Consider the following 15,003-nt stretch of genomic DNA (forward strand, 5'->3'; position numbering starts at 1 on the left):
CATAGGGGTACATGTGTACATATCTGTTTGTCTTTCACTTGCTCACACTGTTTTACTAGATAGTATTTGTAGCAATCACTGACAGGGATCCAAGCTGTGTTCATAAGGCTCATTCTTTGTGAGGGACTCCCTGAAAGTTCAGTGAGAAAGATTCAAAACTTGAGTGGCTTCTGGCTAGATATGACTGGTATCTATTAAATCAATTTGACTGTTTTTCAAGGTAGATTGGAGAAATGGTCAGTTCATGTGTTTCCTTTTTTTTTTCCCCTTCTTCTAGTTCATATATGATGAGAAAATAGAATGGTAAGTTGTGTAGATTATTTCCTACAGTCCAGTATCTGCTGTAAGATGGATCAGTTAATAGACTTGCAATGTAATTAGCTTTCATGGGTGTATGCTGGGACTGTGAGCTGGATTTGACATTTAGGAAATCCTATGTGTGTTCTTTGGTTATGTTTTTATGATGATCAGGGAAAACTAAAAGTCAGTTTAAGAACCTGGAAACATTAACTAACTAAATAGGCTCTATGTAAGGCTCATGTGCAGAGAGGGTAACCAAAGTTCTGCTGCTCTCATTCCTGCCGTTAAAATTTATGGGGGTGCTAGGTGTCCAAAGAGCAGTCCAGGGGGACTTGGACTTGATCTTCCTAGTGAAAGATGATAAGAATCTTCTAAGAGAGTCCTGTCAGAATGTGTGGCCTGTGCTTCAGCACTGAAATGTCAAATTGCCTCCACATTGTGATCCTCAGAGGGTAGCTATGGCACATTTCTGAAATACATGCATTACATTTTATTTGCATGTTTAGTGGAACTTGAGAGTCTGCTTCCCCTCGATTCTGCTAAGAAAGAATGGTGTAAATCCTGTGTACGCAAATGTAACTTGTACTAGAAGTTTAATGCACACTCCTACATTAAACTTCTAAAGCATACAGCTGTTTGAAAGGCCTAACGCTTTTTTTTTGGTCTCTTCTAGGTGGGAAAGCCTTGTACTCATTATTATGTATTCATTCTACATACTTATCATGAAGTAAGTGCATCTTTTCTCTATATGCCCTTTAGGTGTTAACAGACCAAAATTTTTGATGTGGTTTTGTCCTTGGCCTTCCTGCTAAGGACAATATAGCCAGACATTTTTCTGTGCAAAGGTCCTTTGCTTTTTCATGCTTAATCAGTTTCACTTTAGATTTGTGCTCAGTCAACAGCAAACATTTTCATTCATCCTTTTCATAGTCCACTGAGGTAAAGTAGCTTTCAGAAATAGCTGAGAAAGAATGTAATTTGCACAGATCTATGAAAAGTCTTCCTGGTACTCTGGATTGTGAGCACAAAGCACATCAGCTATTACACATTTTTATAGCCTCTGGAAAGCAAGTTCAAGGAACATCAGACAGACTGCTAAGCATGAGGTTTAACAAGGCTCATTGCCAGATCCTGCACTTGGGTCACAACAACCCTACAGGCTTGGGGAAGAGTGTCTGGAAAGCTGCCCAGTGGAAAAGACATGGGGGTACTGGCCAACAACCTGCTGAGTATAAGCCTGCAGTGTGCCCAGGTGGCCAAGAACACCAACAGCATTCTGGTTTGTATCAGTGTGGCCACCATGGGCCACACAGTACTAAGAGAAACAGTGAGGTAAATTGAGACCTGATGCCAGAGGGAAGAAAAATGCTGCAGCTCCAGTGTTTTGCCTTCACTAAATCTGCTCTAGTCTTTTTGCAGTTTGCTGTGTCTCATGAGGGAAGGGTGCAGCCTATCAGCTTGGCACTGAGTTTGATGGTCCTTACTCTTAATTTCCTAGTGTCAGAGAACATGCATCTAGGCTTTACTGTGTGTCTGCATAAGTTGTTCTCAGACACTAAAAGTTTGTCAAGAAAATGCAATGATCCAACCTTTACAGATCTTTATTTTGCACTTTCAGGTACAATTTGAGGATGCAAAATTTCTTCACCTTTAAAAGCAAGAATGTTGGAAATGGTGACACAGTCAACAATGAGCTGGAAGATGGTAATAAATGTTATGCCTCTAGTTGTGATGACCCATCCATTCCATTGCTATTGAAAGGTAAGGCTGAGCAGACAGGACTTGGAAAAAGAGTAGTTCACAGGATATCCTTTTTATTTCTGTAATGCAGGTCAAACCAGTGCTACTATTCAATCATAAGCAGGAATTTTTATTGGGTTAACTTGACAATTCAGCAGTCAGACTGCCAGATGAAAAAAACCCAATCAATTTTTTTTTTTTATATTCTGAAAACAAAGCTGCTTTGCATATTGGCAATTTTACTCCCTTTTTAGATCCTGCTCAGTGGTGAGCTACAACACTGTGAAAGGAATTTTCCCTTCAAAACTTAGTTTGGAAATAGAGGCTGAGACTTGGGTGTTTAAGGAAAGGAGATGGGAGATCAGTGGGCAAGAGGGATTATATGTTGAGTTCAGATCCTCAGAACTTTCACATGCCTAAATAGCTCTGCATACATTGCCAAGCACGTATGTAAAACTGAGAAATGCAGGTTCTTTGTTATCTGTGTCTTTGTCATAAAGGGGAAGAAGATGATACCCAGCTTCTGGTACTGAAGGTAAGAAAACATACCTGGGTATTTTTTTTGGCTTTTTTGTAAGCCTGTTTTTATCATTGTCTTATCCCTCTTTTGTTCCATTCCCTCTTTTCTTTGTAGACTGGTATCATTCCTACCTTCAAAGTATAAACCATCAAATTTAGTGAGCTCTTGGGCTACTCCTGATGAATGAGGTCTCCTTGGTTTGTTCTTTGCAAACATCTCCCGTTCTAGGAGATTGACCTCAGCAGCTGTGTAGGTAGGAGTTGGAAAGGTGTTCATGTAACAGCAAGTAGTGGCAAACAGGAATTTAGAGCAAACTCAGTGAATTCTGTCTGCTTTTTCTGCTTTTAGTGTTTAGGATGGGGTCTCTTCAGTGTAGGTGCTGTCATTACATTTTTATGAAATTACAGCACATAGATACACTCAGATTTGGTGTTTAGACAATAGTTTAATACAGATTTAAAATTACTTCTTATAGGACATTGTAATATGATTAAATGAAGATGTATTTTAAATACTTTGATCTCATTTTACAGTGAATTTTTGAAAGCTAAGATACAGTGAAGTCTGTTGCTTGAACATGGAGATACTTACATACAAGGTTCAGAGGATACCTCTTAGAGCAGTTATGGGTGATGTATTCAAGTGGGGACACAGGAAATGGGTGATCCAGTTAAAGAACACAGATACTAGTGGGAAGTACTTCTAAGACATTTGTTGGGTTCTGATGTCATCTCCCTGCATGCCACTCTAGCCACTGTCTGGTAAAGGGATGATAGCAGAGTGCTTGCCTCTCCACCTATTTCCTTTTCAGGAAAGGTGAAGCTTAATGCTTCATGCAGAACTTTTAGGAAAAGGAGCAAGAAAGCTAATAAGAGAAAATGGTGTTTTCATTAGCAACTGCCCTCAGCAGAATTCTTCTCTACTTCCCCTCAAAGGCACACTGAGACTGCAGGTTCAGTCAGATTCCCTTTTCCTTCTCCAGCACCCATTACACGTATGCATGCTGCATTGGAGGGACCACTGTTCAAAATGTGAGAATGCAGATATTACCATAGCCAAGGCTGTTTGGGATGAGAGAGGACACGGAGAAGAGATTAAGGAGGTGAATGTTTGCAGTGATCAGCAGAACAAGATGGCAGTGTTGGCCTGTTTGTAGATGAGTGCCTTATGCATCAAGAAACTGTGCGAGGAAACCATTGCATGGTTACCTGTTGTATCTCCCTCCTGTTGACTCAAAATATGCCATGACCTATCTGTGACTAGCTGTTAGTTGACACTTGGCTGACCTCATAAACTAAGCTGCACCATCTGCAGCAGCAGCTTTCAGAAACAGAAGCATTGCTAGTAGCAGGGAGACTGCTAAAGCTGGCCACTGCTTTACTTCTATCCAGTGGTTAGCAAGTTTTAGGTTCCACTGAAGAAACTCCCGTGGCTTCACCAAGGTGTAGGTCTAATCTCAGTCTGATCTTCCACTGGATGAAAGTCTGATTACTTCCCAAAAAAGAAAGGTTGCTTTGGTTGAGGAATCTTCTTCCTACAAAGGATGGTTAGTCTGTTACTCAAGGTGCAGATATAAGGGGGGTTCACATGCTGCACAACTCTCTTTTATGCTTGTACATTTGTTACTTTTGAAGAGTTTCCAGTGGTACAGCATAAAAGCTTCCATTACTCAAGTTTCAGAGAGAAACAGGAGAGCTTTTCACAAGATAAATTTAATTTCAAGGGTGAGTTCTACACACACAGGTAAAGGCAAAATATCTGTACTTTGGTAAGAATGCCTCTATTTGAAAAGTACGAACATGTGGCTCACTGCCCTTGGCTTTCATTATATTGACCCAAATTTCCACCAGGTGGCATGGTTTGATTCCTCCCTAAAACCAGAAACTTTGAAAAAGTGAGTTTCTGAACAGTACGGTGCAGATACCTGAGGGCCCGATCAGAAGTCAGCTAAAGTCAGCAAGAAGCTTTCTGTTCATTTGGGTAGGGTTGCTGGTTATCACTCTTTGTGGTGAGCAACAAATTCAGGTAGTTTGCTAAAAGGAAAAGCCATTATGAGAAAATATTTTTCTAAGGAATATCTCAAAGGGGAAGGAAAAATTGCTTTTCTCTATTTTGTATTTTTGAAACCTGTTTTTGGAATTTTTAGGTGGACCCTGTTTGTACCATATGGGGCCAAGATGTATGTTTATGGGCATAGGGAATGGGACTGAAGGGCTTTTATGAAAATAAAAAAGCAATGTGCTGCAGTAAGTCAAAACAGCTGCAGTTAGTTATGTGTGTATATTTATACTGATGCATTCTACATCAGTGCTGAGTTTTAAAATGTTTTATTTCATCAAAGCTGAGTACTTTTGGTCACTGTCTTCTTAGAGCTCTAAGAAGCAGTTCCACAGTAACTGCAATGCTTCCATGTTGTTCATGACACTAAATTCAAGAAGCACTTTGGAGACTTCACTGTAGAAACTCACTTGAGAGTGGTTAATCTGATGAGACTGTTAAGAAGCTGTCTGGCCTTTTTGCCTTGCCAGGAGTGCTGTCAAACATTTCTTTTTCTTTGTCTAACTAAAGCAAATGTTAAGCTACCACTCTGGTTGAGTCCTCTTCTGTGAGGCTTGGTTCCTAAGTAGCCTCTTTCTGCAAGGACTGGTTTCTAGGAAGTGTGGCTGGCTATTTATACCTTCATGGAAAAGCTGCTAGACTCTCACTGTGAAAGTCACTGGAGTGGTTGTGCTTCTCATTTGCATCATCAGCCACAGTACTCAACAAGGTTAATTTGTTTTAGATGTCAGGGCAGGGAGAGGATAATTGCTCCTTTATGTTTACCAAATACAAAATTACTACTGGTTCTATTCTCTATTAGAGATATTAAGCTGCAAGACAAGACTGCAGAGTGGATTCTTTGAGTAGGGCATATTTCTTTGTGAAACAAAGATCTCTTTATGACACTTAAGGTGACTCCAGTGTACTCATTGAAAACTCATTTTAGTGAAAGAAAGCAAGACACTGGAATGCTAAAGGGTAAAAGATACAGCGATTTACTGGTGATTTGCAGGCTTGCTAGATTTTTCTTGTTGGGTGATGATGAAGGGATATTTTTCTTCAAATGTGTTAGAAGATGCCTGAGACAGCAAAGCCTTTCTTGCATGATATGATATACATGCATGTATGGATCCAGTCCTCTTCCTGAAAAACAAAAGTATTTCAACACTGTAACAATGCCAAAAAACCCCACTAGAGATTTATGTATGTTTAGAACAAGTCCACTTTAACTCCTTTGTTTGAGTTTAATGTTTTCTTAGATTTCCTTTGCTTCCTGACTGGAACCATGCACTAATAACTATCTTTCACTTCTACCTCCTAAATTTTCTTCCTCTTCTTAATGTAAGTAACTTGATGCAAAAGGGGAGTGGGAGGGTGAAGCCAAGCTAAGCAAAGCAGAAAACAAGCAGCAAAGAATTTTGTTGGGTTTTATTTCCTTACTTATTATTACATGTAACGATTAATATTTATTACAGTCATATGCATATTTCTTACCCTGCTTTCTAACACCACATGGGTATGTCTCCTGTCTGCTGAGCCTTGCTCTGCTTGCTCTGTGTAGTCTGTAGCATTTGTGAGAATATTGGTTTGTTGTTGAGCTCTGAAAGTCCTTCCCTGTACTTTTGCTGATTCCCAATATAATTTTGTTGATTACAAATATATTTTTGTCTCTCTGTGTTCCTAACACGGTAGAACAAAACTCCTAACGTTGTTATAGGTTCCTTTATATTAATAAAAGTTTACTTAAAATATATACTTTAGTTCTTGAGAATTGTTTTACATCATTTCAAAACTTGTCATGTAAGAGACAGTGATAATATTCTCTGGAGGTCAAGTGAAGGAGTGAAGAGAATTTCTAAAAGGAGTTAACACAACATTAGGGACTTGTGGATGTGCAGCACCTTGATCCAATAGCAGAGCTTTAGAGGTTCCTAAGATCTAGGAACCTAGAGGTTCATTCAGATCCAAAAAAAGTACACAACTGATGAGCAGATTGACCAGGATGCAGAAATATTACAGGAAAGTCACTTGTACATTAAAGCACCTAAGCCTGAAAAGAATGACTCTGGGTGATGGGAAGCATGGTAAGATCAATTCCATAACTAACTCTGTCCATTGTGATCATTAGTGAAGGGGATGCAGCAGTATGGCAAAAACAGTGTTGTGATGGTAGATGAGATCATCTGTTCCAGTCCACCCAAGTACCGGTTCCCTGAAGCTGGATTACGGATTATGATTACAAATAAGTTTGGACCACGCACCAGAATGCGGATGGCAAGCCGACTCATCATCAATGAGGTAGGTTCATTAAGAAAACAGTACATGACCATGAGGCAGAGGGGTTGCCAGAGAGCTGTGCTTGTATTGATTCTGGAGTTCAGATTTTTCCACGGAGATGGGCAAGAGCTATGTCTTTATCAAGCAGCTATGCCACAGCAGATTTGAAGATGGATTCTCAGCTGGTGATGCTGCCTGTCTTAATGGGAGGGCAGTCACCAAAGAGGGACTCCCTTATCCCCCTGCCAGAGGATGTTTGTTTCAGTATGTATGTGTGTGTGTGTGCACATTTGGATTTTAACTGCAGCAGAACTGGTTTTGATCATTATAAAAGTGGCCAGGCTAAGAAATGATAATGGATGTGGCAAAGAAAAATCACTAAGGACTCCTCTTATTTTAGCAGCACATCAGAATCACATCAGATACTTGCCTACCTCTTTAGTCTTCAGTAAAATCCTCAGATCAAAACGAAAATGGACCAAAATATTTTCATGAGGGAAATTTGCCCTGGACAGGTTCAGTTGACTCTGACTTGTTACATTGTCACTACCGTATATTGCTTGATCCGTACCCTGCAGCTGAAGTGACAGGACTTGGCCAAGTGATGCTGTTCTGAGCTTGTGTGAAATACTCAGCCAACCTTTACTTCAGCAAAGTCACTCCCTACATTGTCAAATACAAGATATTTTTACTCTGGCAAATACAATTTTAATAGTTCAGGAAATAGCAAGTTCCTAGAATTTGAACATCGTAACACAGTTCATGTGGCTACCCAGCACTGTGTGTACCCCAATGAAGGAAAGCAGCCCTAATATATTTGTAACAAAAGTCCAGTTTAACAGTAAAATAGTGAATTGTTTATTAGGAAGTCAGCTTGATGCCAGGGAAGAGCTGAAAAGCAGACAGGGCACACAGCAGCAGTTGACTCTCTAGAAGTTCTGCTTTGCAGGCAATTCATTGCTTAGGAAAGAAATCTTTCTTAATGGACATATGTACAGAGACCTGTTAAGAATTGTCTAAACCAGACCATTTTGGATCTATGTTCTTATTTATTCTGCCTGCAAAGTATTCAGATATGAGTTTTCTCAATTTCTCTAATGGCCAGTTGAGTGGACCGCCATGGAGAGAGTTATCCAGCTGAGGAGGGGGAGTGATAGAGCAGCTTTGGTGGGTGTGTGGTCTCTAGCCAGGGCCAACTCAGCACATCATTACACTGCATTCATACTATTTTCAGATTTTTTTTTTTGCATGTTGTGCAATCACTTTATTTTCCAAGGCATTCCAGACCACTTTTTAAGAAGTTGCAACAATTTGTCATGAAAAAGACACCACTTAGTGACCCTGCATTATCACATCTAATAAACAAAATATCTCTCTTTCATAGAAGTATAAAATTACTGTTACACATCACATTCATTTTAGTGGTTGTATATACTGACGTTTAAAACCTATCACTGGAACTGTGCAACTGTTGCAGTCCTATGCATGACTGCAGGGGCAGCTATAAGCTTCATGAATGTGTATGCTTAGACAAAGGTAATGAGCGTTAGGCTTGCTTTTGAAGTACCTCAGGTAATAGGGATGAGAAGGAGAGAGGAGAGTTGGAGCCAAGTAGGATTGATCCTTGTAATGAGTCATTTGTAAGTCAACTCTGATAGTGCTGAAACATCTTGAGTGCTTACAGTAGATTATGGTGCTATTCTGGTTGGAGTGGGAACTGTTGACCGAGAAGTGCTTCAGAGTAGCCATGTTCATTACAACATGATGCAGAAGAACAGATACAGTAGCTTTCTTGAAAGACTCCTGCCAGTAATTTTGAGGTCAATGGTCAATGCTGGCTTGATGAAGAGAGGTTGGCACAGGCAGATTTGTTTGTTGCTGACTGGAAGGAAGGCTTTGTGGAGAAACATCATGGCTCATGTGACTGGGGCTGGACAGAGACCAAAACCAGATTTAACAAAATCAATATTTTCCAAACTATGGCAGTTTTGTCCTTTACACTGTGCAGCGTCAGCGGTTAATCCAGTCTGCCAATGGCTCAAGCAAACCACTTCAGAATGGGAGACATGGGAATATTGAAAATGGGAACATTCCTGTGGTGAACCAAGAGGAGGAAAATGAACAAGACAATCTATCTCCCTTTTCATTGCCAGGTAAGGCTTACTTTCCAGGTGTTTATACTAAGGAAACAGAAGATAATTGAAATGCCAAAGACTGGGTTGCGAGAAAAGACAACATATGTGGGGAGGAGGAGGAAGGGGATTGATTTAACTGACTGAAAGCTGGATTTGATGGCAGCTGAACTGGGCTGGAGGCTATGTGGCTAAAAGCAGGTCTTGGGAAAGTGTTTTGCAGCCATCACGCACAATAATGGTGGAAGTGCTGGTTTGCCAGAGGCAAAGGGAATGCAGGCAAGGCAGGTTTATATAGAAACATGTCAGACTAACACGATGAGCACTCCACTGCTAGTAATTTTGAAGTGAACAGTTAATATTGGCCTGCTGGAGATTGTTAGGCCAGAGGCAGCTAGATGTATAAATATATAATAACTTGATTTAGTCACTGTAGGGGGACGCTTCTTAGATGAAGAGGAAGAAAAGTTTAGGGGGAGAAAATGTGTTCAATATCTTTGACAGTGATTAAAATTCTTTGAATAGCAGTATGTAATAATACCTTTTGAAATTTTTTTGAAATTCTTTAGTGTGGAGTGCTATATATAACCAACCTTACTATGTTGGTGCCCTTAGCACTTTCCCCAAATGCTTTGGAGATTAGACAGCAGAGATTAGATCACCCCTCACAGACATGTAGTCAGTAGTCATCTGTCACACAGTTACTGTTCAACACAAATATTACTTGGTGTAAATGAGTATCACATGCAGTGAAAATGAAGGAAGATTTTTCCATGTTTATTCTTCTAATGTCTTAGAGATCTCAGTTGCTCTCATTTTAGAAGAGGTGTTTGTGACTGAACAAACACTGAGATGGACTATGTGAAGACTGGATAAAACTGTATGTTTTCATGTGTAAGTGTACTGTGTGCTCCTACAGGGGGTCCTTACAGCCAAGAGTTACAGACTTTCATCAGGGTAAAGAATGGAAATAAACTGATTCACTGAAGATAGGCCCATTAGATGGGCTCCTGATAATCAATGAGATAACATAAAAGCGTTTTATTGTATGGTGAAATACGTGGATCCAAGTCAGCAATATGCTTGTGCATGTCAAGTGTTATTAATAATAATTATAATAACACCAATAAAATAAAAACAATAACAGCAATAAACAGCTTCTAAAGAATAAAAAATATCTCCCCATCATCTTTAAAATGTGGGATTCAACCATCATACGTGTTGGCAAAGAAAATTTTTTACCTGGGTTGTTTTAACAAGGTTTTTGAGTTGAGTTTTAATTAGAGCACTGCAATCATGTGGTGGTTCTTACATGCCAGGACAATACAGAAATCTTAACATGTGTAAGACACTAACTGGAGACCAAACTGTCATATTTGAATTGGTTAATGACTCAGGACAACTTTATAAATAAGAAATAGAAAGAGTGGAGCTTCATAAAAGCTGTGACAGTTACAATAGACAAAATAATTTTAACTAAGGAGGGAGTTATTTGTTATGCCATTGGCCCTCCTTAAATGCAGTTTGTCTGCATTTTTGAGAAAGTCTTTAAAGATAATTGAGGTGTAACAATCCAGAAGAACCACTGAGGAAACATGTCATAGTAGAATGGAGCAAAAGTTTGACCAAGAGTTTGCGTAAAACCGGTAAAGCGATTCTTTAAAATCCACATTTTTACCTTCAGGTTTTGCTACTCCTCTGTTGTCTGGAGATGATTATGTATTGGTTGGACTGTCATTGCTCAACTTATGTATTCTGAGGGAGAATTCTTTCATTTTTGCTTTCAGAAGTACCAGTTTAATAACTTTGGAGAAAAGTAAAGAACCAGCATCACGCTTTGTTGTTGTTTAAGTACTGTGGTACAATCAGTAACCTAAAAAAATCCTGACATTTAAAACTGGCTTTAGGGAAAAGGTAGTTTGCAGGCAGTTTCCCAGAATCCCATCTGTTTTTCTTTTGATGCATTTTCAGACCAGGAATAAGCACATACATTTTCTAAAGATCAGAAGTTCATGTATTCTTTCAGTGCTATAAAAAGCTCTGTGAAGAATAGGCTTTCACTTTCCAATAGGACTTTCCAAGTGAACTGCTTGCAGTGTGCTAAGTAGAAAATTCACTCTGGTATTTTAAGAGCTGCCACAGAAATGGGTATGAATTGGCCCAAACCCTTTTTTTTTCTGCTGCTCTCTAGTCACCTTTTTAGCCTACTTTGGGGTTTGCTTTCCTCCTTCAAACTGTGTATTCTAGATGCTTTTGCAAGAACACTTTTTTTCTGAAACAGAAATAAGTGTAAGTGAAGTTTAAAGCACTACATCATCTCTGAGTGATTCCCAGTAATCATTTGCCATCTCTAAGTTTTGCTTATAAAAACAGAGAAAAAAAAATACATGAAAACAGTCTCAAACTATAGCATTCAGTCTAGATCCCATATTTCAAACATCCAGAGAGATTCACCCATCAGGTTCAGGCCCATCTTGAAACAGGAGAGCACACATAGTTTTTTATGGGAGCTATATAGAGTATCATACAAACCAGCCTTTACCTTTGGTTTCTGTGTAGGAAGAAACATTCTCTTTATAAAAGGAATTTCTTTCTTGACCTGATGATTATATTCAAAGAGAGAGACTCATTTGATGTATTACTCTATGGTTGTTTGGAAATGGGTCTTACAATTAAAAAAAAAAAAAAAAAACCAAAAAACCCCAAACAAAACAGATCAGAATAAAGCAGGATGAAATTGAGGAGGCATCTGTTGACAACAAAATGCTGTGTAAAAGCCCTTACATAGCTCAGTAGTCTTCTAGAGCCCAGGCTCAGAAAAGCCCTTCTGCATAGCTCTTAATGGATGCTTAAATCCCATCCACTGTCACATGTTCAGGATTCTGTGAAACACTCAGTGTTCTCAGCTCCTGCTGGTTTCACAGAAAAGCAAAACTCTGTCTCTTACAGAATTGGACCGTGGATGCTTTACAGAAGTCATGATGGTGTTAGCTAAAAAAGGAACAATAATTCTCAGAGCTAAAATGAGATGGCAATAAAGAAGATTAGCAGTCCTCACCATATTTGTATGGATCCAAAATACAAAGACAACATTTAAGATAGAAGCAAAAACCAATTAGTACTATCTAAAAAATGTTTGTTCTTGGTGAAACCAAATGTTTGTCTAGCCCAATGTGATACTTCAACCATAACTTTATGAAGAGGTCTGGGGAAGAATGAGACAGGACAAGTTGACCTTCAGCTGTTTTCAGCACAAGGAACTTCCTGGATGGGGTGTAATGTCTTAATATTTAAAAATCCTAATGTATTTCTTCTTGATTAACCTGTCTGATTCTTACTAAGAACTGAATTGAACATTTAACACCCACAACATCCTTTGGGAAGGAGTTTCATGTTTATGTGAAGAATGGCCTCCTTTTATTGGTTTTGAACCTTGCTCCTGCTTGCTTCATTTGATGTTGTCTTTTATTGGGGAAAAAAATTGGCGAATTAAGCAAATCCCATGTACCTCACTTTGGACACTCAGGATGCTGTAACACTTTGTTATATCCCATGTGGAATTGTATGCCCTCATGGTAGAGTGAAAGACAGAAGAGAATTCCATGTGGAAATCTCTGTAGTTTCTGTCTCTGCAAACGCTGCTGCAGGAGTCCTTTTAGCTTCTTCACAATGCCCTTACATTCTCTCAGTGATCCTTTGTGCTTTGGTCACCAGTGCACCTGGCAGTCTTCCTGGTCCTAGTGCATTTGAAGTAAGAATTATTGTGAATTTTGATTCTTCTTTAGAGTTGCTCCTCAAACCCTCTTTTTGGCTTGCTTTATGGTGCTTTTGCCAGAGTTTGGAAATACAATTTAGGCGACTGAGTTAGGAAGAGACCTAGTTTCCATACCTTCTTTCATGTTGTATGAGAGTTATTCCAAAAAGATAGATCAGAGCAGGACCTAACTGTAGTATTTTAAAATGCTTTTATGGAAGAGCTTCTTTTTGCCTGTGTAGTGGTGCACCTACCAAAGAATTTTATTTCAGAACACAAGTGGGCTTCTGAGGCAGATCTTACTGTTATTCTCATGCACTGCACTTTGATTTGCATCATATTCTTTAAACTTGTGAGCCAGACTCCTTTTGTAGAAAACTAAACTGGAAAATGTCCTCCAGAAGAGCAATGAATCTGCTTTACCTTGGAGGGAATACACAGGTTAAATAGAAAGAGAAGTGGGCAAGGATTTAATTTAGTAACTCAACAGTTCACTCTGAAAGGGCAAAGAATGACTTCAGGAAGTCTATAAATCCCATTTCTCCCTTACAAAACACACAAAGTAAAGCATGCCAAAACCCAAGCAAGTCGAGGTATGAGGAGTATCTCTGCTCAATCATTTCTTTTTGTGTGTGTGTGTCATATTGTCCTACATAAATCTGTAGTAACTCTGTTGTAACTCTGAGAGTGAAGCTTGTTTCTGCATACTGGAACATTTTTTTTTTTCCAGACCAGTCCCCACTGTATCAAAAATGTGTCTTTAAGAGAAAATTGTTGGCATAAACTGCATATGCAAAGCGTGGTAAAGGCACAGGCTGAAAATAGAAACCTGGGTTATTTGAGACAGATCTGACAGTCTTGAATTTGGAACTCATATTCTGGAAAATGGAACTTCCGAGAAAAGTGTCAGTAGTTTGGAAAATAGTCTGTTTTGGATGAGGATGAGAAGTAAAACCTCAGTATTTTCCACAGAAAAATAAAAAAGAATTATTTCCAGTGCTCCGTTGCAGCAGAACTGCAATAAGAACGTTTTAATATGTCCACTGCCCACTTGGAAGGCTGACAAAGGTTGGATAGCCTTTTACACACTATGTAGCCTGTCTGTAGTGTGGTAGCACAGTCTCTTGCCTCCACAGTTCCTAGGAAAGTTGCAGACCTGAAATCAATAAAGATTTTCCAAGAAGCTGGAGAGGCAGCTGCTGTGGTCATTTGCCCAACAGCATATTGAAAAACATTTGCTCAGAAATTTTTTTATTTTGCAGCAAAGGCATTTTGGGGTGGAAAATAATTCTGGATGGAAAATTCACAATTGATCTAGTTCTTTATTTCATTTTTTTTTTATGTTGAATCCCATGCTTAAAGACAAAAATTTATATTCCTCAGTTGCATTTTGGATGCAGCACATGCTGAGAAATGAATTAGGCTTTCAGATTGGCTAATTTACATGTATTAAAGTTTTCCAATCAGTTTCAACTCTGTTGAACAACAGCACTTTCTAGCAGATATTTACTTACTCTCTGGATTATTACAAAGCTCCCAATGTGGATGTGTGTGTGTTAATGCTACACGTTTTCAGGATGAGATTTGAATTAATATTGCTAATGATATGCAGGTGTAAATCAAAACACAGCATACAAAGCCTAATTAGGGCAGGGCACAGGTGATTTACAAATCATTTTTCACTGGGGAGAAAAAAGTTGTTGGGTTAGGATTTTTTCAAATGAAAAATGTTAGAGACATTTAGGAAGATAAAAAAGGAATTTAAAAATTATAAAGTGGAACACCAAAAAAATCTGCAGCAGCAATTTTCCTAGGCCAGCCTGGCCAGTCCTTATTTTTCTTCTAAATTCACCACTATCAAAAGAAAACAAAAAAACCCAAACCAACCCTATTTTTCATTACCTTAATTAGAGATTTATATGACTACATAATAATAAAGTTATGAAAATTCTGTGTGGCAATTAAATTCATGTTTTCCAGGGATGTTGTAATGATTTTAGTTCAGTCAGCTACTAATTACTTTGTTTAAGAGGCTTTTTTCACATGTGAAGGTTTAGGCACGTTCTGAAGTACCTCGTGTGCAGCCGTGGCCTGTGCTTGACTGACACACTTTTAAAGGGGAAACTAAGGGAAAAGCTATCAAATTTAACTGACTACAGTAACTTAGATCTGACTCCTCACAGTGTAGTTGCAGACCCCAGTCTGTCTAAAGGCAACAAAAATGTTTTCTATGCATCTTA

General features: G+C 38.9%; 1 protein-coding gene across 1 annotated transcript in view; it reads left to right on the plus strand.

Annotated features, from left to right (window-relative positions):
• The window catches only part of SLC24A4 (solute carrier family 24 member 4), a gene marked incomplete at its 5' end in the record, with an annotated part of 85,001 nt that overhangs the window by 58,374 nt on the left and 11,624 nt on the right, over positions 1 to 15,003 (plus strand). The window contains 5 exons of the mRNA XM_084270765.1: positions 278 to 303; positions 974 to 1,027; positions 1,919 to 2,061; positions 6,729 to 6,898; positions 8,886 to 9,030. Coding sequence (XP_084126891.1) covers positions 278 to 303; positions 974 to 1,027; positions 1,919 to 2,061; positions 6,729 to 6,898; positions 8,886 to 9,030 — 538 coding nt within the window. The remainder of the gene's footprint in view (positions 1 to 277; positions 304 to 973; positions 1,028 to 1,918; positions 2,062 to 6,728; positions 6,899 to 8,885; positions 9,031 to 15,003) is intronic.

This window comes from Gallinula chloropus (genome assembly GCF_964237585.1).
Source record: "Gallinula chloropus genome assembly, chromosome: 14".
NCBI lineage: Eukaryota > Metazoa > Chordata > Aves > Gruiformes > Rallidae > Gallinula > Gallinula chloropus.